At 37.1% G+C, this 27,854-nt stretch overlaps 1 protein-coding gene across 1 annotated transcript in view; it reads right to left on the bottom strand.

Annotated features, from left to right (window-relative positions):
- Window positions 1–680: 680 nt before the first annotated feature.
- ACADL (acyl-CoA dehydrogenase long chain) overlaps window positions 681–27,854 on the bottom strand; it is a 31,421-nt gene continuing 4,247 nt past the window's right edge. The window contains exons 2-11 of the mRNA XM_015831083.1: window positions 21,846–22,007; window positions 19,572–19,709; window positions 16,728–16,892; window positions 15,517–15,583; window positions 10,007–10,171; window positions 9,255–9,356; window positions 7,127–7,240; window positions 5,050–5,177; window positions 1,438–1,524; window positions 681–960 (exon numbers count right to left, since the gene is read on the bottom strand). Of these exons, the coding sequence (XP_015686569.1) occupies window positions 867–960; window positions 1,438–1,524; window positions 5,050–5,177; window positions 7,127–7,240; window positions 9,255–9,356; window positions 10,007–10,171; window positions 15,517–15,583; window positions 16,728–16,892; window positions 19,572–19,709; window positions 21,846–22,007 (1,222 nt within the window). The 3' untranslated portion in view covers window positions 681–866. The remainder of the gene's footprint in view (window positions 961–1,437; window positions 1,525–5,049; window positions 5,178–7,126; window positions 7,241–9,254; window positions 9,357–10,006; window positions 10,172–15,516; window positions 15,584–16,727; window positions 16,893–19,571; window positions 19,710–21,845; window positions 22,008–27,854) is intronic.

Below are 27,854 nucleotides of genomic sequence, written 5' to 3'. Positions count from 1 at the left end.
CATTTTCACAATTGTGAAAATAACTTCAATACTTTCTTGGTACAGACCTCTTGGATCCCGTCAGTGCAAATATGGTATTTTTTGCCTCATACAACATCTTAAACTTAATTATTTAATATAATTATCAAAACTGCTGTAAGAAAAAATTGGATGGGATAACTAATACTAAGAATACTAAGATAAAATATAAAATGATCCTAATAGAATAAAAGTAACAGCATGAATGCAAAGTGCTTCGCTTATGAAATGCAAATCAACTATGTGGGTATAGTACACAAGGATATCTGGTTTGGTGATAGTACTTATGAAAAACAATATTAGAATAGCAGTTGATTGCCAGCTAATTATGAATCAGCAGCACATTCTGGCTACTGAAAAAGTAAATGCAATTTTTTTGGCTTCATCAATAGAACTATAATTATATTTTGTATCCGTTCAGAAATAAATCTGTAAGATTATAATATATGCAATATTTTAAAATGAAAATGTATTAGAAGTAAATTCACATTCTATTATTTTGAAAAAATCCATTATATAAGTTTCTACAGTTGGCATTTCTTCTGGCACCCAAAATTTCTCTAATACGTAGTGTGTTAATTTTGAATGTAAGATCACAGTACATTGCATCCAGAGTAACTTCAGAAGTTTGAGAATTGTTAAAAATACAACATAGTGTCTTGCATTGTTCAATATGAATTTATATCATCAGTGATTTAATACTGAACATTCAAGGTCAACCTGAGAAACAGTTTTTGTTATTCATGCTTTAAAACTTTTAAAAGATTATGCCATTTCTTCCATTAGTCATATGCTGGGATTTTGTTTTCATGAAATTTAGTTTTCTATCAGATAAAATGGAACTGCATCTAATTGTTGCTTACAATATCTCTTGCAATGAGCTCTTTCATTATTTCATTGGTACCACCATAAATTGGCTGAACACGAGAATCCACAAAAGATCTGGGGGGGGAAAGATAATAACGCATAAGAATTAAGCATACCAATAGTAATAAATAGAAATATCTATGTCACAGGATATATCTTTTCCTACCAAGATATACTCTTAATGATGACCTTGTTAATGGTGATTGGTAGCTTTTAAGATAATGTGAAATGCAAATTTTAAAGTTTCTGCAACCTTGTTTTCCAGAATATTTCTCTAAATCTATATGACCCACAACTTCTTGGGAATAAAGATGACAAGTATAATTATTAAAGCTCATGGAGAAAAAAGAAAGGAAGCAAGATTCACATTTGCTGCTTAGTAAAAAGGCAAAATGTAAAGGGAAGTTCATACTACCTGAAAACTTAACCGTAATAAAAACCTGAGCTTGCTGCTCACACTGTATGAGGTAAACTGACTGGAAAGGTAAAAGATTTATGCTCCGTTTGTTCAACTAAACTGCATGACTAACAAAATAAAAAAGAGTAACTTACTTTGCAATTGGGTATTCCCACATATATCCCCATCCTCCATGAAGCTGTAGACACTGAGTAGCCACATTGTTTTGGAGATCAGAAGCCCTTAAAGCATAGACAGATAAATCTATTTCAAAACTATTTGAATTGTTATACTCCAGAAACTAGTTGAAATTATCACTTCTATTTATCTAGCTGCCAAGTTTTAACAGCTAGTAAAAATATTTAAGCAATCATACAATAATTTATATAAGATTTAAAATCCCATTTTAGCAATAGCAATTGAACAAAAGGCTTTTAAATGTAGGTTTAAATTTAACAAGATGTTCATTATACATAAATGTTCAATACAAAAAATTGAACTGGTTTATCTTCTACTGAAAATGTTTTCTACATCAGTTTAAAGTATGGAAAAATTATCTATACCAAGAGAATTTTCTATTCAGTAATAAAATCTCCATAGCACTATATGAATACATAGCTAAAATCAAATTCAAAAGAGAAACAACTTTAAGAAATATTCTTTAAAGATTACATTGGAGAGAAAGATAAGCATGTCATGAATGGTAATATCCAATATATATATAGGTGCAACCATAAATAAGCATTCTGCATATTGCTGGAAGTACAATTAAATAGGTATGTACAACTGCAGCAAGATGAATGATTTCCTTTTAAACTAAATATAATTGCTTTTCTATCCGGTGCTTCAGTGCAATATTAATTTATATTACTGGATATTTCTCATCTGGACTTTAATCTTTGGGTTATTTTACTAATTTGTGTAAGAGACAAACATCTCAAGAAAAAGTGTTCTGCTCTTTCTCTTAATCTTACATCTCACTTCTTTTACCCATGTAGTTAATTTAATCTGGCATCAGTAACACAGTATTTCCTTGGATGTTTTCATTTTGATGAAACATATGTTAATATGTAACAGCAAAAAATTCCAATAGCTGTTTCTGGCTAATGAAAAACGGAACTGTAAGGAATCTAGGTAAATCTATCTTATGTAAAAATGGACTGCTTTTCCAGTCAGATTTAAGAAAAATTCTGTGTGTGTATGTGTGCAGTGTGTGTGTGTGTGTGTGTGATATAGATAGATAGATAGATAGATAGATAGATAGATAGATAGATAGATAGATAGATAGATAGATAGATAGATAGATAGATAGATAGATAGATAGATAGATAGATATAAAAGCTTTGGAGCTTCAGCTTGAACACAACAATACATAGAAACCACTGCCCCTACTCATATGGTTAGTAATTTTTTGTTAACATTCCATGGGAATATACAAACATGTAACTTAAATCCATTAATTCATGCTAAGCCATCTTAAACTATAAACAACAGGCTCTGGCCTTTCCTATATGATACCCTTTCAAGTATCCAAATTATGTTATCAGTTTCTTCTTCCTTAAGGCTAAGCATCCCCTACTCCTTCGACCTGTATTAACAGAACCAAGTTTCTAGGCCTCAAGTCATCATTGTTGCTTAGAATAAGTTTTTTGTGATAGCCATATTGCTTGTTTCTCTTTTCTTGAATTGTCTTCCCAGTTCTTCAAAGTTAACAGTTGGCTGGGCCTATTCTTGCCAGTATCATCTTATGAATTAGCAGAAAGGAATAATTGCCAGTGGATTTGATATATTATTCTGTCACATCCCTAATCTGTGCTCCTGGCAGACAGTAAATTTCAGAAGCCAGTGGATTGAATCAGCACATTCCCACAAGAAGCAGGTTAGGGAGCTATGTGAGTGCAAGGAAGCTATGCAGGTTAGGGAGGAAAAAATCACAGGTCAGGGAGGGTCTTCAAGGGAGTTGCCAAGAGGCATAGTGCAGGGAGGGTGAGCAAGGGTTGAATAAGTGCATGGGAGGTGCAGTGTGGGAAGTTACATGAGTGTGCAATTGAGTGTGGAAGAGTTTGCTGATCAAGTGTGAGGAAGTATGCAAGAGGCACTGTATGGATCAGAGAGGGGCTGTGCAGGGAAGACACCGAAGGGTATGTGGGAAGGTCCAGGCAGAAGAAGAACATTGTGGCTTCAAAATCTAAGAGACTGGTTTGCACAAAACTCAGCAGCACTTTTTTGTGCGGCTGCTGATAAAAACAGGATCGCCAACAGGATCGCCAACGTCCGATAACGGATATGGCACAAGAAGATGTGGGAAGTACGGCAAGAGTCAAGAAATGTGCACAGAGTTGTTGGATGAAAGTGCACAGGTGGATGAGTTATTTACTCCAGCAACTTGCAACCTTCCCTGCCAGCTCCCCCATTGATTTTTCTGGGGAAGCCAGCAGAAAAGATTGTAATCATGTTATCATGGGGCACTTGGCAACCAGTTGTCAGAACAAATGGATTGCCAAGCGCCCAGATTACAATCACAAGACTGTGGGGTGCTGGAACAACCAGAATTCCAGGGACAACTGTAACTACCATTCACTTAGCACCATTGTAACTTTGAACTGTCACTGAATGGTCATATGTCAAGGACTACCTGTATTCCAAAGAACTTGATGCACTTCAGTGTTCAGTTGAAAGTGATTTGTGTGTGTTTCTAATTATTTCCCACCTGTTGACCAACGCTGGGTGTCTTCTTTAGCCATACCTATCTGGAAAGCAAGGAGGGCTTACTAAATTCATGAGCCTCAACAGTATGTGAGAGACCATTGGCCAAACCTGCATGTTAATAAACTCCACTTAGAATGTCATGTGTGTACATGTCAGCAAATCTATGTTTTTATGTTCTGTTTCCTTATTAATGGGAGAAATCTATTTCAACTTTTACAAAGGTATCAAATAAAACATGGGTTAGGACTGAGATACAGCTGCTAAAAAAGATGCTATGCTGGGATGCATAAACAGGTCACCAAGTTTGATCAACTGCCCTGATCAGACCCATTTGGAGTACTGAGTGCAGTTCTGGATACCATAATTTTAAAAGGATAATGACAAATTGGAACAGGTTCAGAGGAGGACTACAAAAAAAGTGAAAAGTCTGGAAACCAAACCCAGTCCAAACGTCTGGAAAACAAACTGAGATCAGTTCAATAATCTGGATATATTTCACCTATAGAATAGACAGCCAAGGGAGATATGAAAGCAATCTTCAAATGGCTGAAGTGTCAACTTACAGAAAAGGGAGTGGATTTATTTTCCATTGCCCCAGTGGGCCAGACCAGAACCAATAGCTAAAACAAAGAAGGAATTTCATACTAGACATCGGAAAGAAATTCTTCAGTGAATAAGCTGTCAGCCAGTGAAAGAAGCTGTCATACAATATAGTGATTTCTCATTCACTAGAGTTCTTCTACAGAGGCTAAGTGGTCATCTATTGGAGATGCTCTGATGGATTTTGTATTGAGCAGGAAATTGACTGGATTATTTCTATAGTTCCTTCCAGCTATGATTCTAATGAAATCCTGTTTAAAGCAAAACTAAGAGTGCTCAGTTAAAACCCCTTATACATACTGTTCAGAGTGAAAGCAACAAAGTAGAACTGAAAATAGGGTAAACCATTTGAATTTTCTGAAGAAAGTATTTGTCCCTACAATTCTTGAGTACAATATGAGATTATATTTATTGTCACTATTCAGATTTAGAGCACATATATATGACAATAGACATACCAGTATTTGGCCATTGAAGCAGTAGCAGAATCCAGGCATTTCCGTGAATGAAGATCAATACAATTATCCAAAAATGTCCGACCAACACAAATCTGTGTTTTCAATTCTGCTAACTTGTGTTGCACAGTCTTTCAATTGAAAAGGAAAAGATACAATGTATTATCTTCTGATACTTGCAACACATTATGAACATTCCAATTATATCTCCATAATAGTTGGCAATATTTTGCAAAAAATATTCTTTTATGTTCAAAGATAGTGTCCATAACAATTTTTCAAAATTTAAAGTATATTAACTGTCTCAAAGCAAACTAACACTTTAATCATATTGAAACTATTGTATGTAAAAAACATTTAAGCCTTATTATTTAGAGGTAGTCCTCGACAATTGTGCCCAAAATTTTCATTGCTAAGCAAGACAGTTAAGTGAGTTTGGCCTATTTTACCACCTGTTAAGTGAATCACTGAAGTTGTTAAATTAGTAACACAATGTTAAGTGAATCTGGCTTCCCCATTGACTTTGCTTGTCATAGAAGTTGATCACATGACCCTGGGACACTGCAACTGCCATAAATTGCCAAGCATCTGAATTTTGATTACACGACCATGGAGATACTGCCAAGGTTGTAAGTGTGAAAAACAGTCATAAATCATTTTTTCAGTGCTGCTGTAACTTCTATCAGTCACTAAATGAATGGTTGTAAGTCAAGGACTACCTGTATTTGGTGGGAAATGGAACCCCACCACAATTCTTTCTGAATTTAGTAGACACAGTATTAGTTATATATTAGATTGTGGAAGGATGTTATCTCTATGAAGATGTTGTATTGTTCACTATCACCAATGGTAATAATAAATAATGCGCCTTTTTCAAAATCCTAGCTTAACTTTAGTTTAAAAACACAAAACTTTTACAAGTGTAAATTTTAGCCAGGTCAGTAAAACTGATCACAAACAGAGGCATTTTATATCTAATTAATCTTGATAGTACAGCGGCTTTGTACCTAAAAAGAACATCAATGGTTTTTTTTTCCTATTATACTCAGAAAATTGAATTAATTTCATATGAAGGGCAATTTCAGTTAATTCCCCCCCCCCATCTCTGCTTTTGTCTGCCATCCAACTCCCCTCTAGCACTGTTTTCTCATGCTACTCTCTGCTCAGTCCCATCTCCTCTCCCAAGTTGTCCTGACCAGCAATTCTCCTTGTCTCTCAATCTATTTCCTATTTAATATGCATTCTTCCCTCCAGCAAGTTCACCCAAAAGTAGTAATCCATTTTTCTTCTGAAAAATATTTTTACTGAGCATGTTTCAAAAGGAAGTGCAGCTGCCTCCCATATTCATTTCCCCAAAGAACACTCAGGAGTGTCTGAAAACTACTAATTATTTCTGAAATTGGATTTTTTTCTGCTTTTCCAAGCCAGGAATTTGTAAAAGAAAGCAAGTCCATTGCTTGATATTATAACTGATATTATATGTTGATGTTATAAACTGGATTAAAGTTTTTTCCCCATCCTTAAGAAATCTAGAAATGCACATTTTATTATACAGAATTATAAATACTGAATTCTACCCTCAGCAATTACAAAAACTTGCACCAGGATGTATTTAAGACATGCTTGCAAAGAAAGGATATAATTCTGGCTTTCAACCTCCTTTAAAAATATCAGCAATCAATCTATTCATTTTTTTAACTGTTAGCCTAAAGCTTAAGGATCAGATACAACAATGCACTTCATAGGAACATTTCTGTTTTTAAGGGATAAACTGAGAAAGTCTCCAAGTCACTTTCTAAAAGAACAAAAAGCTAGATATAATCTGCATACCTGGGACAAAAAAAAGTCCCAGGAGTCCTAGAAACCATAAGGCCAAATAGCAGCCCTCTGCTAGAAATCAAAAGAAAGATTTACAGCCACACAATCCTTCTAGGCAAATGTTTCAGAAATATACAAGTTTGGGATATAGATTGTTCATCAGATGATCAGGCAACCAGGTCTGCATCCCAAATGGGAAAAAAACAAAAGGATTTTAAATTAAAAAATATTACTGAGGAAACAAATATTTTCAAGTTCTCACCTGTAAATGTGAAATTGTTTTCCCAAAAGCTTTTCGTTGTTTAACATAGTTTCTTGTTTCTTCAAACATGAATTCACAGCTAGAAATTGCTATATCACCGATCACGAGCCTTTCCTTGAGAGTTATGGGGGGAAAAGACATTCTCAGACGTATTCATTATTAAATGGAAAAAATATCATTATTTCTCTATACATTTTTCTGTTAGATACCTCCTCTCTGTTCTTGCATTTCTGGCTTTAAAAACCTTTATAGTTTATAAAGATGTAAATAGGTCTAAATCAGCCTTGTACTTACATCAACTGTAGATCTTAATTTCTGCTTTGAGTACACTTTTGTGTCTGGTATATTAAATGTAAGACTGTGGAAAGAAAAGCTCTCAAATAATTTGACTTACCCCAGATGCAATTGTAATATTTAATATTCTGGCCTGTAATATCAACATACATTTTATGCAGGGTCAAAATAGGTGATGTCAAGGCTGCTAACATCGGATGTTCTTGCTTGACAATATATGAAGAAGCAGACATTCTCTATTTAACCTGTATATTACTTCTAGAGTTAAAGTTAGTGTGGGAAGGGAGGAGGAAAGAATGTACTTGGGGAATAGTTAGCCATAACAATATTTCAGTACAGCATTATTCAAGGTTAGTTGTAACCAGAGGAGATACGGGAGGGAAAGTTCACACTTCAAACTAATTGGAGAACGTGATTGATGACTGTTAAATGAAGGAGTGAGTTATGCTTTGTTACGGGTGATTGGGGGGAAGGAGAGTTCAGATTTTGGCTTCATTATGTACGTGCCGAAGCTATGTAGCAATAAAAGGATTCTTTAAGGTAAACAATGCCTCAAAGTTCTTTGAAAAGCTTCTTCTTTCGAAACCATGACAGGTAGTCTTTATGCATGGTGGAAAAATTCAAAATTGCTCTTAATTGGTACTACTCTTTTAAGATACCAGTCTGGTATTCTGTCTGTTTGTACATTAATGACCATACAGCCCGACATGGACATATTTTGAATAGGTCCTAAAATAATTGAGAGATGAATCTGTGATTATGATATGTAGAAGTTTTGATCAGCATATGGAAGTCAGTGGTGAGGCGCCAACAGACTTGAGGGATACATAATATGTTTCAGCTTTGTGCTTTGACTCTCTACCAAGTGCTACTGTGTAAAGGTATATGAACTGCTTGAACTGTTGAATATGCTTAATATTCTACATAAAAACATAAATCATATTCAGAAAATAATACTCCCAAAGGAAAGACTCATATAGAAATATTCCAGTATTATTCTCCTCCCCTGCAAAAAATTTTGAGAGAGGAAAACAAAAACAGAATGTAGACAAATGCCTACCTAAATAGAACTAAGTGAAATCTTTTGAAGAATTAATTCTATTTTTGTGGATGGTGAGCGGAAAAAGGCCCTTCTTAACTGTTTTCAATAACTTGGTATTTTAAACTGGTGTCAGAAATTGTGACCTGGGGCAGAGGGGCGGGGAAACATTCTACAGGAGAAAAAAATGCTAAAACAAATCAGCATCTCCTTTGGAGCTTTAAAAGAATGCTTTACTAGGAGCAAAATATGCCTTGCTTTGGACTCAAGAAAGGCTCAGCTGCAGTCTCCTAAACCTTCAATTTCCTCCTCCCTGAAAGCTAATGACAGGGAAATAGCTTTTCCTGACATTACGCAGACTTCATGTTTCCATTACGAAAGTCCACAAAGAGAGCACTAAGGCAGTGATTCACATAGAAGGCCCTAGTAAAAATGATTTTGCTTCTAAAGGTATCTGTACAATAGTTATAGAACAGGAGTGAGATCTAATACTACATATAGTAGTATTACAATATTAACATTTCTAAGTATATTCTCCAAATCTTTCCCTCACATATTACAATGTGTTATATAAAAACTCAAGCCTTAAAAGCTCAAGAGAAAATAACAGTGCAATTCTGGGTGCAAGATTTCTACCCTGAAATCAATAGGTGATAGCTGTTAACATCTTGCATAGAAGATCAAATGTCATCCAGCATAATCTGTTGCTGGCAGATAGCTGCAACGACAAATAATGCCTTTGTGCTATTCTTCAGTGTGATTTTATATCTCAGTATAGTTTCATGTCTGTCTTACCTGAGGAAGCTCTGACATTAGATAATAGAAGCCTTTGTTCTCCTGGCCAAGTAGCGCACTGGCAGGCAAGCGGACATCTTCAAAAAATAGCTCAGCCGTGTCCTAATTTTAAATAACAAAGTCACATATTTGTCAGTGTTCCTTAAACCCTGTATTACAATGCTTCTCTCTTAAAGAACTGTGGGCCCACAGATAAGTTAAAATGAATGGAGGATACTATTTATCAAAGTGACTACTTACCATAATCAAATTCCAAGGCCTAAGTAACACATAATAATGGAAATAAATGTTTGTTCCACCTTATATTTATTTTGACTTGTAATGAAGGGTGGAAAAAAAGTCTCATTTTATCATAGATAGGACATGGAAGATGTGAGGCAATTATTTCTGCAGCTCTACTTTATTTTCCCAGAAGCCCTTGCCCTCCACCTTTGAGTGATATAATATTCTGCACTTCTTTTTGAGTGCACTCACTCTCTACTCTCTTTTCTGTATTTGAATGTGGCAAAGCCAACACTTCCTGCCACTGGATCCAGCTGAAAAGTCCTGTTGGGTTTCATAGCTTATCAAGAGAAAGTTCACAGGCATTCAGTAGGTGAAAAACACTGTTATGGGAACTGTAAGATTAGGTTACAGATTTCTGCAGCCAACTGTCAAATATATCTAGCTTGCTATCTAATGCAATGATAACTGAAATATATTTCCATTGAGTTTACTACACATACTTATTAGAGCAATTACCTAGGACTCACCTGTGCTTTAAGTCCTATTTTTTCAAGCTTACGTCCTTTGACAAAGCCTTTCATACCGTTTTCTACTAGGAAGAGGCTAATTCCATGAGCAGGGGAACGGGACTCACGGTTTGTAACAGCCACAACAATAACCAAATCAGACATCCAGCCATTCGTAATAAATACCTGCATTAAACCAGAGAGATATACTAGAATTGTTTTATTGTAATTTGCTTTTTTGCCTTAGTCCCTTAAAGCCAACCATTCCTTATTAGTTCTTGCATTCATTTCTTATCTTGAGGGATGTTTTCCAGTTTAAATAATCACCCTCTGAAGTCATGGAAAGATAGAATCTCAAAGACACTCAAAGATAACTTAAAAGATACTCTCCATCTACTTTTAGGCAGAACTCTTACAAGATTATCTGGTTGCCACAGATAACTATGCTGTAGAAGCCAAAGTAATTGTATATAAAAAAGTGTGTGGTGTTTTGAATGCTCTTTAGTAAAAACATACAAGAAAAAAGTGTGGCAAATTGAGTACAATTGAAGTAAACTAGTATCACAGTCAACAAGATTGCTTCTCAGAATACTTACAAATTAGCTGGCAATGCAAAACAGCCACACTACATCAGTCAAAAGTATGGATTACCACAATAGATTTCAGTCAACCAATTAATAAATAACAATATAAAACTATAATTAAGCAAACAAAAAAAACCTTTTCATATCAAGCATCCACTCTAGTTTTTCCGGATGAAATTTAACTTATATTCAAAAATCTCATAATGTGATTCTGCTTTAGTTATGCAATTAACTACAACAATTAATAGCAACCAGACACATTTAGATTATTTAAACTCCATTGTCAAAATGCATTGGGGCATACATCCTTCTGAGATTTTAGCAACACCAAATTTTTCTTTAAATAATTGTCTGAATGTCTTTCTACTGAATGTTTTGTTTTGTTGGAACATGTAATAAGATTGATACACAATCTTATTACATGTTCCAACAAAACAAAGCATTCATTTATTTACAGTATATCGCACATTTCTATTCTCAAGGCAGCATATGTGGTACTCCTCCTCCCATTCCCCCCCCCCAACACTGCTGCTTTGAGGAAGACTGTGCCTAAAAGAGCAAAGGGCTCAAAGTCATCCAGGGAGTTTCTGGGCCGAGGGTAGACAAGAACCAGGTTCTCTGCACTCATAGTCCAACACCTTAACCACTACAGGTTACAAACTTAGATATATTCATTTATTTATTTTGATGCCTTCGAGTCAGTCTTGATTTCTGGTGCCTGCCTGGACTAGTCCCTGCAGTTTTCTTGGCAAATTTTCTGAAGTGATTTGCCCTTACCTGCTTCCTAACACTGAGAAAGAGTGACCCACACAAGGTCACCCAGTGGCTTTGTGCCGAGGGTAGGACTAGAATTCATGGCCTCCTGATTTGTATCATGGTGCCTTATCCATTCCACCAAACTGGCTCAAAAATCTTAGCACATATTCATCCAATCAAATCATTAACTTTTCTGTATCACAGATTAAGTGTTTTCCAGGGCATTCCAAATGACACAGAAATCAAAGGCAACTGATTTTGGATGGGTGAGGTGCGCTTCAATTCCTGTGTCAGTATTTCACACATATTTATCAACAGATAACACCAACTTCTCTTCTAAACTTGAGCACATCAACATTGTCTCTAGATTGGTAGTAGTTTCAAGGATGTTGCTCCTGGGGGATTTCAACCTCCATACTCAGGGGAGGGTTGCAGCATAAGTTTGTGACCTCCATGCTTATCATAGGTAATTGTGGCCTTGATGCTTATGGCTGGGCACACACCAGACCTGGTCTTTAGTTTAGTGCAGATGAGACATGACCTGAATATGTTTGGATGGCTAGTTGCTCTTTACCATGGTCAGACAACTTCCTTGTCAAAGTACAAATCGCAGCTGCCTTGAATCTCAGAAAGAGTGGCAGACCCATTACTTTGGATCGCCAAGGCATTTAATGGATTCAGATGGTTTCCAGAGAGCTCTGAGGGGGGATTCCCAACAATTTGGTGGGCAGTTTTGTCTCATGCCTGGTCAACCTGTGAAATCTGGAGATGTCTGGAGCACTTAGTACAATCGCCCAGTATCGCACCTCTCCAGTTACCAATCCCAGTGAGTGTCAGCCCCACCATACAGAGCAAACCAGGAAATTGACTCTGGAGGAAGGCTAAAAGAATGTTTATTGAGATTTGGTATTCTATAGAGTCTTGAAAGTCTGGTTGAGCTGCACTTCTTCCCCTTTCTTATATCCCAGTGAATTAGGCAGGCATTAACCTGGGTCGCTTCCAAAAACTATCTCTTTGCTCTGGGCTTATAAAATGTTTCAGCCTTTTGCCTAGGTAACAGTTTATGCATATTTCCAGCAAGGTCATCATCCTTATTCGCTACAGTGAATAGTTTAATGATGAGCTAAGGGAAATGAAGAGATTCCTGGAATGATGCTGGCATAAAACCAGAAATGGACACAAATGAGAACTGATAAAAGCTCATGTTTAAGCTTACACAGTGGTAATAAGAATGCAAAACATTAATTCTTCCCAAAGCTTATTGGGTTCACAGATTTCCAACAAGCAGAAAAAGAAAAATGGAAAAAGAATCCCCCTTCATTCCTACCAAACACAATCAACATTAACAACTTATCATTATTTCTTAAAATGCAACCAAACATCTCTTCATTCCATACCTTACTCCAATTTCTATATACCCATCTCTAGGACCCCATCTCTCTCTATTAAGCAGTAAAAGTCCAGTAAGGGTTATTAGAAATAATATAAATATTAAAAAGTAATATAAATATTACAAATTATATCTATTACACCCAATCTGAATCCTTCCTTTCCGTTTAAAAAAAAACCCTTTTCCTCTCTTCAAGTAATGAAAGACTTAGTCCCACTCAAAAAACAATTAAGCGTTACCAGCATTAACCATTATCACCCACTCCTAATGAAGAAGCCGTTAAATATCCTCCCAAATAGCAACCCATTATCTTAACCCTGATCAAATAAATGAGGATCTTTCCTCAATTTTGGCTACTATGATAGTTATGCACCTGTCTAGAAATAGTGTCTCATGCCACGTTCGTTATATATGTACACTACTTTGGGAATCACTCAGAAGCTACAACTAATTCAACATGTACTGGCAAGGCTCCTGACAAGACAATCTCATTACAGAAGAATTGCATCTACCCTGGAATTGTTTTCCTGGCTGCTTATTAACTTTTGAGTCCAACTGAAGTGCTGGTGACCACTTTAAATTAAAGCCCCTAACAGTACCAGATTATGTTGTACCAGATTATGTTGTACAAACCATGCCAGAATAGAACCTGCTCAGAGGGGGGCAATTGGGGGTCCCCCATACTCTGCAAGGTCTATGGTGAGTGGATCAGACAACAGGCCTTCTCAATGTTGTCCCCTAGTCTTCGGAACATCCTTCCCCAGAAAAAGGAAGATATCTCCCTCCCTCTTTGTATTTAAGAGGCAAATTAAAACTAGGTTATCCCAGTGGGTATGTAGCCTTTAGTCCAGTGGTTCTCAACCTTTTTAATGCCGTGACCCCAACCGGCCGTAAGTCGAGGACTAAACCGGTCATAAGCCGAGGACTAAACTGATCGTAAGTCGAGGACTAAACCGGTCGTAAGTCGAGGACTACCCAACCGGTCGTAAGTCGAGGACTTTCCCTGCCCGGGAGTGCCGCGCATGCGTGGTTCCGCCCCCTGCGCCAGCCGAGGCGTAGCTGGCAAGCGGCAGAGGCGGAGCAGGCCGACCACCAGCTGGCCCAGCCCAAGGGAGGTAAGGCACCCGCCGGAAAAGGGGAAAAAAATGGCGGGCAAAAAAAATGGCGGACAAAAAAAATGGCGGACAGCCTTGCTTGGCGACCCCCGTGAAATGGTTGATCGACCCCAAATGGGGTCCCGACCCACAGGTTGAGAACCACTGCTTTAGTCTATCCCAGTGCTTCTTGAATATTTAATTTTAATTTGTTTGGACATTATATTATGTCTTTAACTGTATATACTAGTTGTGTGGTTCACTGCTCAGAATTGATTTGGGTAGAATATAAATACAGTAAATAAATAAATAAATCATACAATATTTATGTCAAACATTTTTCTCAAGGTATAAAAAATTAAGGTGGATTTATTTAGTAAAAATCACATTTCCTTATTTTGGGAATATTTGCAGTGCCTTCTTTATCACTCTGTTCTCACTTGCCAGAGGTCTGCTTAGCTAAAAAGCAGATAGGAATGTGTATTGAAATGTAATGTTTTCAATGTTCCTTCCTTATACTGAATCTACTAAAACCTTCTCTGCCCCTTTCTCCACCTGCAGTTCTGCATTATGTAGCTCATACTTTTACTTTGAATTGATGGAAGAAATCATTATGAAAAAAAATGAGTGAAACAATTACAGAATTTATTAAATTTTAAAATTGGATATGATAGGAAACTGAGATTGGAGATGAGTCCTTGTTTCATTATTTTTTTACTTGTGTTAAATGACTCATGAAAAGTCAGCCTGCTTTCATTCCTCTTTCTAGCCGTTCTAAATTAATGTAGGTGGAAGGATGACATGAAATACGATCCAAATTAAATATTTTTATCCCATTTTGTGTGACTTGAATGGAAATTTGTAAACTTTTGCAAAAATATTTCTGTTGCAAAAAAGTAAACATTTTACAAAAGGCAGAGACAGCCGTAGACTACAAACTGCTACAAGTTATCATATGAAAATATACATATATGATTGTGTCCTATCAGCTTTCAGTCTGAATCTCAAATACATAAGGCAATCTATTTTATTTTCACAACACTCTTGTAAAATTGGTAATTTTCAATTGTACTACCAATTGGTAGTAACATTTTTACCATCAATTGGTAGACAATTTTCCTTCTTGGTCTCCTGAACAATCTTATCAAAGAAAAATAAAAGCAATTTTAACAAAACTATCCAGTAATTGTAAGCAACAACAACCAGATTGCATTTGGCAGTATCCATTTTGACATTTTCTCTGAATCCTAAACAATACACTCACCAGGAGGAGAAGTCATTTTTTTCTCTTTTATATATGCCACTACAATCGAGTTTTTATTTGCCTCTTTGGTCTCTCCAGGCAATTTCATACCAGGGAGGCCGTTCTCCTGCCAACTCTTTTAAGCTGTGAAATATCTGAACATTGGTTACCCTTTGCAGACCAGCCATGTTATAGCATTAAAAGGCCAAATTCTTCAGATGTTTTTTATAACGTTCCCCAACAAAAGGACAAAAAAGCACCTGCTAAGTTGATTGAGTTTTCGAGTCGTCAGCTGCAGTCACCATGTTACTCTGGCAGCAGGAGTTCTCGTCCAAAATAGAAAAGGTGATGACCTGGCATTGCTTGACTGAGAAATTGTAGAAAGCCAACCCCATAATTCTCAGCACTAATCTCAAATGGCTGCACAATACATTTACCAAAATTAAAAGAATGTTATCACATACCTTGCTGCCATTTAGAATCCAATCACTGCCATCCTTTTTTGCAAATGTTTTCACACCCTGCAAATCACTAAGAAGAAAATAGTTCTTACTAATGCAACGTAGCAAATGCATAATGATTAAAGTCTCCCAGCCTAGAGGAACAGCAAATGATCTCCCACAGTGATTCTAAACTTCTTTTATGCAAGCCTTTACACATTGTTATTGAAAAATTCTGAAGACAATCACATAACTCAGGGACTGACCACACAGTGCCTGTGGGCGCCATGTGGCACCTGCAAGTCTCCAGAAATAAACAAAAAATCATATATATTTGATAAATTGTAATTTGAGCTCATCAAATCTTTTAAAATGTTGGCATCCTCAATTGAAATGTTGCAAAATTTTCAAGAACACCAACAAACACACCCCAAGAAATTATTTTTGGGTGATTGTGGATAGAATGCATACATAAGAACAAGAAACTACCAAGCTTGGGATTGAATTTAACATATAAAGGTGTCCATTTGATTCCATGTGGCTACATTTACCAGGAACAAATTTGGGCTACGTCCAACGTTTCTACTGTGAAAATAAGAAATACGAAAAATGCTATCTTCCTGGTTCATAGATCCATCCAGACCTTTGTTCTGACCAAAATGTCCACGAATTTTAAATTCTATGTAGGAAGGGAAGGCAGTATTTTTCAGTTCCTCATCTTCCAGTGTCACTATAACATAGTAGGAAGCCTGCTGCTAACATCTCTAGAGAGGGTGGAACCCAAGAAAGTTGGTCCAATTGTTTTAAACTGTTGACAGTTCAGAGGGTTTTAGGGCTGGAAATGACATACATTTGGACTTGTATTGGCTTAATACACCCATCTCCAGCATAATTTTGCATTTTTGTGCCAGGAATTATACCCCTGAAAGCAGCCAGTTTGTTGCAAAATTTGGGAGTCTATTCTTGGCTCATTCAAGGCTATGGAGGGTTAAAGGAGATAAATGGAAGTATAGTTCCATACATTTTTGGTATTTTGCATTTATAATCCATCACTTTATAATCTTGAGTTGCTCTGGGGATTGCTATGTGGCGGTGGGGAGGGGCACAAGCGACACATCACATGTGCACTCTGCTAGGCAAATATATTAGGGATGTTATTAATGCCCACAGGTCTGCCCTAGTGAGAATAACTAAAAATGTATGCAAAAGACTGCATTCTTAAAGAGCGTGCTTACCTTCCAGCCCCAGGTTCTGTCATAGCTATTGCACCAATACATCTGCCTGCTGCCATTTCTGGAATGAACCTTTCAATCTGCTCTTTTGAGCCATAGTTTGCTATATAAGGCATGACAATATCAGAATGAAGACTAAATCCTGGGCCTGTACAATTAGCATACATCCTGGAAAGGGAAGAAATTAAAAAAACCAAAGATTTGTACCCGAGTTCTTCAACTACAAAGAAGAAAATTATTATCGTATTACTCTTACAATGTCATATTTTAGATCAGCTTTTTTCAACCTTTTATTCGGGAGGAACCCTTGAAATAATGTTTAGATTTTAGGAAACTTTCACATAAAATTTTCAAGAAGTACAAAAACTTCACAATACAATTCACTTCTAATCTATACAATGCATGTCTTATATTGTCTAAAACAGCAAACCATCAGGCTAGCATGGCAGCTGAATCATAGTGTATATAAATTCCCACCACTGTAAGTTCTAGCATTGCATACAGTGCAAAGTTCAGAAAATTGGTTTCTTTTTCAATGACAAATCTTACTCAGAAGCTCATGTAGCCTCTCATAGAACCCCGAGAAAGGCTGTTTTTGTTAGGTACATATTGGGGGGAATTAATAAAAAAAGAGATTTATGTTGCTCATTCAGAAATATTCTTATTAAATATTCTTATTAAACTTCTTATTAAGAAGTTTTAATTCAAAATAGATCCTCCCACTGGCTAATAAGAAAAATATATTATTTTGCTCTTCTCAGCATATTGAAGGCAGGATATTCTGCTTCAGTTATTATAGATCAGAAGCAGTACGTATGCACAGGGGGTTCCAAGCCCTATTATTACTAAACAGGAAACATGAGACCACAGATGGCAGAAACAATCAAAGGCTCATTTCTACATACAGTAAACTAAGACATAAGAGAAAATAATGATCCTAGCTTTCTCCCCCCTCTCCCAAACCCAAGTCCTGGTATCTACTTCACCGTGGTGGTGTATAGGGGAGTAAGTTCCTGGTAGGGATGAATAAAGAATGCTAGGAGTATATGCCAAGAGTATATAATTAAAGGATGAAAGTTAAAGGTATTATAAATATATATATTTTAAAAAAGAAAGGAAAATAAAACAGAATAATTAAAAAAATAGAAAAAAAACATTCCAGTAACCTCCCCCTTCCTCTTGTTTTCCCAGACACTAGCTTTCCCAAACATTTAAACACTATTTAGAGTTTAAATATTTTTATATTACATTTTGGACATCTGTGATTATTGCCCATTTTTATTTGGATCTTTTCGCTTATTCTTGAAACAGTTCTTTTTTCTTCAGAAATCATATTCTAAGTAACTCAGCTTGCAATAATAATAATAATAGTAATAATAGTAATAATAGTAGTAGTAGTAGTAGTAGTAGTAGTAGTAGTAATAATAATAATAATAATAATAATAATAATAATAATAATAATAATAAAGTTGGAAGGGACCTTGGAGGTCATCGAGTCCAACCCCCTGCTCAGGCAGGAAACCCTACACCATTTCGGACAGATGGCTGTCCAGTCTCTTCTTAAAAACTTCCAGTGTTGGAGCATTCACGAGATATGTTGTATATAATGGAAGCATTCCTGCTTTGATTTGCTTAGATTACTGCAGTGAATATACAGTCCATTTTTCCATTGCCGCATATTCTTCAATTTTAATCTCCCAATCACTGATCTCAGTGGTTTCATAATTGCACTGTATCCCCAACATAACATTTCATCGTGGGTTCCTCTCCATGAATTTTGATCCTGCTTGTCTGCTTACCCTTTTGGATCTTGTTGGATAAGACTTTCAGAGCAATTACAAATAGTAAAGGGAGAATGAACATTCTTGTCTTGAGCCTTTGCAAGTGTTGAAGTGTTCCATTCACTGTGATCTTTGTTGTTTGCTGTTTGCTGTGATGTTTGTTGTTTGCTCTGCTCAGGTTTTGCATTCTATTCCAAGGGTTCTTTTTGTTTAAGGCCTCTAGAAAAATAGTCTGTTCCATGACATGCAAGCCACCATGGTTTGATTCACACTAACTTAAAACCAAACCAAATGTGTTATGCACAAACATTCTTCAGCTTAAGAACAAGTGTCTGGATGGATTTAGTGAGAAAAATATCTTCAGCTAAGTTTATTCTTTTAAGGATTTAAGATTGCAAGGAAAAGAATAAAAAATCTAGCTATTGCTTGGGCTTGGAAAAGAAAGGGAGACAAACACCCAATGTCTATTATGACCATCCAGTCTTTCTTATCCAATAACACTTGCTTTTGTTTATTAAACCAATCTTATCTTACTTTGAAACTCATACTTCGTGCCTATAATGTCTCTATAATGTCTCTATAATGCAAGATGATCTCCTCTTCTAGTTTTTGTTGCCAGCAGACCAATATGGATTGCAAAAGGGAGCGATGAGTGAAGGAGTTCAGCTGGTTATGGCAGAATGAAGGGACTGATGCCAAGACAAAAGGAGAGGGACATTTGCTCTGGGACCACTTTGAGATCTTGCATTCGGATGTAACATAGGAAGGAGATCCTGATCCAAGAGAAGGAGAGATGAAAGGCAGCAGCAGAAGTCTGTGTGAAGTGGCAACAGTGACTATAGCAGAGAAGAATACGGAAGAATTCTCTAGATAGTACTCAATGAATTTATCACCATGAAAATTCTTATCCATGCTGGGTTTTACCTATACTCAAAATATGCCTTTGTTGTCTATGAATTCTGTCACTATGAAGACCAAATTTTAAGATATAGCTATCAGAGGAAATAAGGAGGAAAAAGTAGTAATTAAAGAAAAATCTTCTAAAGGAAAGAAAAGAAAAACTTACTGCTCTTCCCAAACGATTGCTGAAGAGAACAGATCCCCTCCGATGCCTCCATTTTCTTCTGATATATTGATACCAAGCAACCCCTGCTGTCCGGCTTTTTCCCAGAGCTCTCTGCTTACTTGACCAGCTTTTTCCCATCTACAAAACAAAAAACAAAAACAAAAAGTAAAATCATGGAATTCTCACAGAAATATAAATGGATTCTAAATAATTTACTTAGTAAAAATGCAAGCTTGATTATTTGGGGGGAAAATATTTAGAATACTGCATACATAAAAAGACTATATACATTGGACAGAGGGATAGAATCAAGATCACATGAAGTGTTAGTACCACTTTATAATGCCTTGGTAAGACCACACTTGAAATATTGCATCCAGTTTTGGTTGTCACAATATAAAAAAGATGTTAAAACTCTAGAAAGAGTGCAGAAAACAAAGATGATTAGGGGATTGGAGACTAAAATATATGAAGAAAAGTTGCAGTCACTGGTACTAGGGGCGACTTGATAGTAAGGCAGCCCCTATATCTAAGGGGCTGCCACAAAGTAGAGGGGGTCAATCTATTTTCTAAAACACTGAAGGCAGGACAAGAAGCAATGGATGGAAATAATTAAGGAAGGAACTAATCTACAGCTAAGGAGAAATTTCCTGACAGCTAGAATAATTAATCAATGGAATGACTTGCCTCCAGATGTTGTGGGTGCTCCAACACTAGTGGTTTTTAAGAAGAGTTTGGGCAATCATTTATCTGAAATGGTACAGGGTTTCCTGCTTGAGCAGGAGGTTGGACTAGAAGATTTCCAAGGTGCCTTCCAACTCTGTTATTCTGTTCTGTTCATGTGATCATTATTTGCAGCCTTCCCACAAGCAAAGCCAATGGGGAGCTGGAAAGAAGTCAGAAATCCTTAATGACCTGCACAGTCCTTGCTTGGCACTAGCACTAGCACTAGCACTGATTTACATACCACTTCATGGTGCTTTACAACACACTCTGGATGGTTTACAATTTCAGCATATTACCCCCAACAATCTGGGTCGTTTTATCAACTTCAGAAGGATGGAAGGCTGAGTCAACCTTAAGCCCCCGTCAGGATTGAACTCCAGACTGTGGGGAGAGTTTGCTTGCAATACTAATTCTAACCACCATGTAATAATGGAAACCAAGGACTGCTGGGATTGCAATAGCTAAGCAGTGCAGTCATATGATATTGCGCTTTATGACCACATCATTTAGCAATAGTTAAATTTAGCATAACTAAACAGCCCTAATAACTGTTAAAGAAGGACTACCTCCAATATAAAGAGGTGATGTAAAAAATAGTAGATTCTTAAAACCATCCACTATGATGACCATTCTGTTCGCATTAGCAGAAACACCTGTTTGCAGCTAAAGTATGTCCCACTTGCACAATCACTTTACTTTACTGATCTTAAACCACTGGGAATATGGTTTAATTCCACTAATCAGGCCTTACCTCCAGCTGAGCAAAAGATCAATGAAAACAAGATAAGGAAAGTCTTCTGAAATTATTTCAACCACTTTTATCAGCATTGCCTATTGGAGGCATTATAGAAGAGTTTCCAAATTCCTGCTGAGCAATCACTGGAGAAGCAGAATGTGCTTTTGTGCACCATTATCTCTCAATCCATATTGAAAAACAGTTGGTAAGAAGCACAATCTTGATGAAGTGTACAACGGCAGTCATAAAAAGTAATAGGAAAGCAGATGTCTAATCAGTGATTTGGACTTTTACCCCAAAGCATGTTCCACTGAGCAAATTGGACTCTATTCCCAGGCAAGAACATTGCAATTTTGTTAGTAAATAAAATAACCTATCATTTATTAAGTCCAACAATAGTGCAAACTATTTTTTAAAAAAAAATCAGTGCAGCACTAATTTAGATGTCTTCTGAGATACATAAATTGTTAATTCAATGAGGCTCATGTAATTGAGAAGATTAGTTAAATTGAATTATATCATCTAATTAAATCTGATGCAGAATTAAATGTGAATGTATTTACCATTCCCTCCTCCATTTTCAAGACAGCAGACACAATGCGAAGGAATTGGGTCTGCAGTGCCTGGGTGTATGCATAGAGAAAAATCTTTTCTTTCAGTGAAAACCACTAGTAGCTCCAAAGCTGTTAACCCTATAGAAACACTTACATTACTGTTAGTTATGTCCACCTGGGCAAGCAGCATAAAATCTAGGATTATTTCAATAATGAGAAAGAGAAAATGAAAAACGGGATTTTGTGCATTTAACTTACTCTGCATGATATGGTACCACAGCTTCCTGGAAGAATTTTTTCACACTTTGCCGGAAGATGTCATGGTCTGAAGAAAAGATCCTTCTAATTCCTATGTCCATTAATGTTTTAGCTGAGGAGGGTTCAAGGCGTGTTGAATCATTATTTTCTGTCTGAAAGTTTCTTTAAAAAAATTAAATTAAACATACTTCTTAAAAAAGTCATAGTTTTGTTTAAATTCTATCTACTAAATTTATATATACTTTCAAACTATAAACATTTTAAAGTTTCCTTTTGTGGGTTTTTTTTTTTAATGTTTTGAGGGTTTTTACCTTTCAGTTCTTTTTATTTTTATGTTTTAGTGAGGCACTACCAAAAAAATGTTGCAAGCTATGGTTGACAAACCTGTTCCTTTTCAGATTTCCTCCACCACCTATCACAGGACAAAAGAATAGTCTTGCATAGCAAATGTTTTAAAAAAATAACTGACCTAAAGTTGTAAGATAGGAGTGGAGCTGAACACTGATATATATAACTCCTATTTTATCATCATATTACTGTACTATTTAGAATGTTCGAACAGGAGAACTCAGATCAACTTAAACTGTTCAGAAGATTTTGCTACTTTTCATTTTTTTTAAAAAAACAAACATCTGTATTATTCACACATCCAGTGACAGGAAGTGTACTGTACAGAAGGTTATACCCTAATAAAAGTTTTTATATAGTCCTCAGTTAACAAGTTATTCAGCTACTGTCATTCAGCAACAGTTTGAAGTTACAGTGGCACTGAATGAGCAGTATGTATGACCAGTCCTTAAAGTTTTTGCACTCCCAGTCATATCTGAACACCTTATGATAGTTGCAGTGCTCCGCAGTCATGTGATAGCAATTTATGTCCTTCCCTGCCAGCTTCCTACAAGCAAAGTCAATATGGAAGCGAACAATAAAAGTTGCAGGTTGTTTGGATAAATCTCTGCCACTCTGCAGCAGCCACCCCAAGCCTTGCCACTCTTGCCCCATGCCAACTCCTCCCACCTCCTGTAGCAACCACCCCAAGCTTTCTTAGTGATAGCAGAGGAAGTGCCAGAATTGCCATTGCTAAGCAATGTAGTCATGTAATGTCATGGTTTACAACTGCATTGCTTAGTGTTGAAAGATAAATCTTCATCAGGGTCCAGTCCAAGCCGGGAATAAACAAAATGGAGACTGCTTTAGAAAGAAGATTGTATTTATTGAATCCTCTACACCAGAAGGTAATAATGAAAATTCTAGGAAAATATATAATCATCATCATAAATGAGCACTGATATAGAATAAATCTAATACAATTATTTTGATTTATAAACTTCTATTAGATGTTTCTCCACAACAATTAACCTTCATCTTGAATCCAAATTAATGTTTGTAATAAAAATGGGAGAAATAAATCAGATAGCTTTCAATAGTAGATCAGAGACAGGGTTGTGGTAGCTGGTCAATCTCTTAAAAGACATAATCTTTCTGAACTGCAGGCACACCTTTGGTAGCACTGAGAAAACTTGAACAATAAAGGACTTACTAGATATAATGTATTTTGGTGCAGTATGCAACTGTACCTTAATCCTATTTCATTACCTTATATATCACACATAAGATTCAACCCAACACACCAATATAAGCATTACACAAGCTACGTTTGCGCAAAGTAGGCTAAACTGTAATTGGCTATTTTGTACTTTGGTATGTCATAAGTCTATTATTGAAATTATTTTATTGTTAAATTTCTATGCCATTCATCTTGTCAAGGTGACTCTGGGCAGTTCAGTCATATAATTAAAATATGATGCCTTAAAATAATAAAACCCATATATTTATAAAACTCAATTAACCAAGATGGGAGGAGGTGTGCATGGGGAGGAGGCGGCATTTGACTAATCCTTTAACCACCTCCAAGACACCACTCCCCCAGTGGAGCCCAGACCAACTGGCTGAGCCAGGTCTTCAAGCCTTTCAGAAGGCCAGAAGAGTGGGGGCAGATTTAATCTGGAGGGCAGGATGTTCCAGAGGGCTGCTGCCACAACCAAAAAAAAGTCTTCTCCTGGATGCTGCTGACTGAATTTACTTGGCTGACAAGGTTCTCAGCATGCCTATTGTTGCTGGCACAGGTGGGCTGGTTCCTCAGCTCCTAAGGATCTCCATCTCCCCTCAGCTTTGTTTTGTAGCATGCTGTCTCTATTGCTAATATCTTTCACTTTTGATAATCATTTTTTTCTAAAAAGGCTATTTACTTCAATAGCAGTGGCTTCTCTAGAACATTCTAATAGTCAGGAATTCTCCAACTTTTCAGGACCATGACAACCTAAAATGATTAATAAAATTGTATGATGGCTTCCCATGAATAAAATTACTTTGTTTGGACTATGATTGGGCATTAAATATTACACTTATTTTAATGATTCAAATTTGATCCATGTGTAGCGCTACCTCTTCAGCGCTCCATGGCATTGGACCTGGCTACCTCCGAGACCGCCTTCTGCCACAGATTCCCTCCCATAGACCGGTACGCTCCCACAGAGCGGGCCTCCTCAGGGTGCCGTCGGCCAAGCAATGTAGGCTGGCGACCCCCAGGGGGAGGGCCTTCTCTGTGGGTGCCCCCACCCTCTGGAACGAACTACCCCCCGAGATCCGGNTATGGGACAACATGCTCCTAAAGCTATTGGTTTGTCGAGTTACTAGAATGAGATATGTATTTATGATTCAACATATTTGACTTTGAGAAGGGATATAATACATCCTGGTGGTGCAGTGGTTAAAGTGCAATATTGCAAGCAAACTATGCCCACAATCCAGAGTTCAGTCCTGTCAGGGCTCAAGGTTGACTCAGCCTTCTATTCTTCCGAAGTTGTTAAAATGAAGACCGAGATTGTTGGAGGCAATAATGCTGACATTTGTAAACTGCTCAGAGAGTGCTGTAAAACACTATGGAATGGTATATAAGTCTAAATGCTATGAGATTGCTATCCTGACCTGCTTTCTATCATTCTAGGATTTAGGGCATGGAAAGATACTGTTAAGACATGGGAAGTAATATTAGAAAATTTAATATAAAGGGGTGGGCTGTGGTCTATCTACTATAAAAAGCAGTTTGACAGTGGAACAAATTAAATGAATGAGATGGTGGCTTTTCATTTGGAGAACTAGATGGTCATCAGAATTTATTTGTTTGTTTGTTTATTTAGCCATCCATTTTACCTCAAAGTAACTCTTGGACGAGATGGGATGCTTTAAACTAGATATTTGCCCTGAGCAGAGTGCAGGAATTTATAGCCTCAGTGGTTTCTTCCAATTGTATGTTACTAAGCTTTGGTAATTCCATCACCACTGCTAATAATGGGATTTATAAACCAACACATTGGCAAGGCATTAGATTAGAGAATGATTGACAGTAGCTACCCAGAATTTTAGACAGAAGTCTTTCCCGTATTGCTATAAACATTTGGTGTTCAGGAAACTTCTACAAAAGTGGAACTTTTGTTTTCATTTAGTTTCTTTTGAAAAGAGAGAGAAAATAAGTGCATTATTAACTCTCACACTGAATGAAATGAGCAACGCAGTGGCACTTCCTCTTTCAAAATTTTCCCTAGAGGCCCATCCAAACTTCCACTAATCCAAATTGTCATTTTCAGGCCCCCAAGTCCTGAAAAGCATTTAAAAGTGATCAATGACTGTGTTCATTTCTGCCAATAGGAAATATTAAGAAACAGGAATGAAAAACCACTGCTTCATCCTGTTGGTCTTACAGTAGGTTCTGCATAACGAAAATCCCCTCAACCGCATTCCAGGAAAACAGGAAATAGGCAAGAAAAAAATAATAATCTCAGCCTGGCACTTTGTCTCCAGTTCCCCAGTACTGAAGAGAAAATTAAAATGGGCATCCCAGTCAGTATCACCCAGCTCCTTTTCTCTGGGTCACTGAGGAAATGTCACCCCATTGTCACTTTAGCATTTTCCTTAGAGGATTTGATGCTTAGAAGTTCTGAGGAAAGAAAGGCACAGCTTCTGAAGACAAACTCTAGTTGTACATGAACTTTAACACTACTGTTGTGCTGAAAACAACTCATTGTTCAATACTGGTCGATGACTGGAGAATGCAGAAGTTCTTTTCTTGTTGTGTGGAAGGTCCCTTGAAGTTAAAATTCCTTCATATTGGGAAGAAAATCAGACAGAAATCTCTGTGGCCTGATTTATAAGTCAGTGATTCCTAAATTGGTCCAGTTACCTTTTTTTCCATTATCCAAACAAACAAATTAAAACGAAGCAAAAAACCAACCAAACATCTATTGATTTACACAAGTACCTTGGCAGTTGAAGTCCCAAATTAGATCTTTAACTCACACACAAACAATTATAAATTGTGCTCCGCCCAGTTTAAGGATCCCGGGACTAAGCTATAAGGTAGTTTGCATGGTTTTGACTTTGTGTATTTTGTGCCCGGATTCAATTATGGCTTGAAACGTTTGCTGTGAACCCATATGCAATGTGTGCCATTGGAACCTTGTATTGTAGGCTTCAGCCAAAGTAGGACTGAATAAATACCCCAGAGGTGGGTTGCAAAAATCCACACCATCTCTAGGAAGGACTAAAGCGTTAAGTATATCTCTTTGCTGCCCTCTAGTATTTGTATATATTTCTGCCATTTGGGGACTGGTAGTTCTACCTACAATATAATCAATATTACATACAGTACATACCTTGTGAAGACCGGTGTTCCCAGTTTAGACACAGCAACAGGCATAGGACTGGAAAGTTTAAGCAAAATACAGTAAAGGTACATAGAACATTCTTTTTACTACAGTTAAAGGAAAAAATTTACAACAGAACCAGTGTAAAAATTAAATAGAAGTTGGGTTAAAATATAGCCCTTGCTTAATATCCTTGAGAATGGGAACTGAAGCAGAGCTCTTCCGTAGCTGCACCTTACTCGCAAAGAAAGGTTTTCATACAGCATCATGATCAATCTTAGTAAAAGTTGGTCTATAGAGAGGGCTCTCCATTTCCTCCAAAGCCTCATTTTGGAATTTTAATTGAAAGCCAACCTTAAACAAATAAAAGTTGTATAAAGAGTTCCTCCCGGGTAGTTGGAATATTTTTCTATCAGTTATGCGATTTATTTATTTTGTGTGTGGCATACACAGTCTCAGGGAAATCTACAAATGCTAAACACAATGTAGTCCCGACCACTTAAAGTTACTAGTTCATTCTGTTCAGCACTTGCATGCCTATCCTTGCACCACAGGGGGCAAACTAGCTTACAACTAGCTGACTAATAGCACTCGGGTTGCTGGCTCTTCTGGGCTCCTTTGCTGGTCTTGCCTTGTGTTGCATTGCCTCACATCCGGCTAGGTCCAATGCCTGCTCCTGCCCTCCACACACACATGAACGCAGCTATTGAAGTGGTACCCAATTATCTACTCACAGTATTGCATACTTTCAAACTGCTGGGTGGGCAGGAGCTGGGGAGCAAGTGGCGGGAGCTCACCTCATTAAGCCACTATGCCACTGCATCCTCTGAGTTATGCAGTATGATGCATTGATCATGTTAACCTCCTGGCTTCAAGCCATTTTGTCAGTCAATACCTTTGGTTGAGTAAGCCAATCAATAAGTTTTATGTAGAGATATCTGACATATTGTTTGCTAATCAAACCATCTTAACAGTCATTTGAGCAATGAGATATGCTTGTGTAGCGCTACCTCTTCAGAGGCCGCCAATGCCCAGGCCCTCCCGGCCACAACCCCCCTTGTCCAGCCTTGCGGTAATGTTCTTTAGAGATCGGTGAGATGTCTAAAGAACTCCTGTATCTGGGTTTGCATCGCGGTTATCCGATCATCCTCCTCCCTCACTCCTGAGCCTACGGGCTGTCCTACCGGCAATTCAGCTGTTGCCTCCTTAGCCTCCTCCACAACCTCAGTAGCCCGTACTCTCCTCATAAGCTCATGATATCCCCAGACATTCCCTCTAGCTTCGACCTTTATTTGACTCCAAACCG

The sequence above is a fragment of the Protobothrops mucrosquamatus genome, unplaced genomic scaffold, assembly GCF_001527695.2.
Source record: "Protobothrops mucrosquamatus isolate PMUCROS unplaced genomic scaffold, P.Mucros_1.0 scaffold_253, whole genome shotgun sequence".
Classification (NCBI taxonomy): Eukaryota; Metazoa; Chordata; class Lepidosauria; order Squamata; family Viperidae; genus Protobothrops; species Protobothrops mucrosquamatus.
Note: the sequence above shows the minus strand (reverse complement) of the source record. Positions and strands in the feature narration are given on the sequence as shown.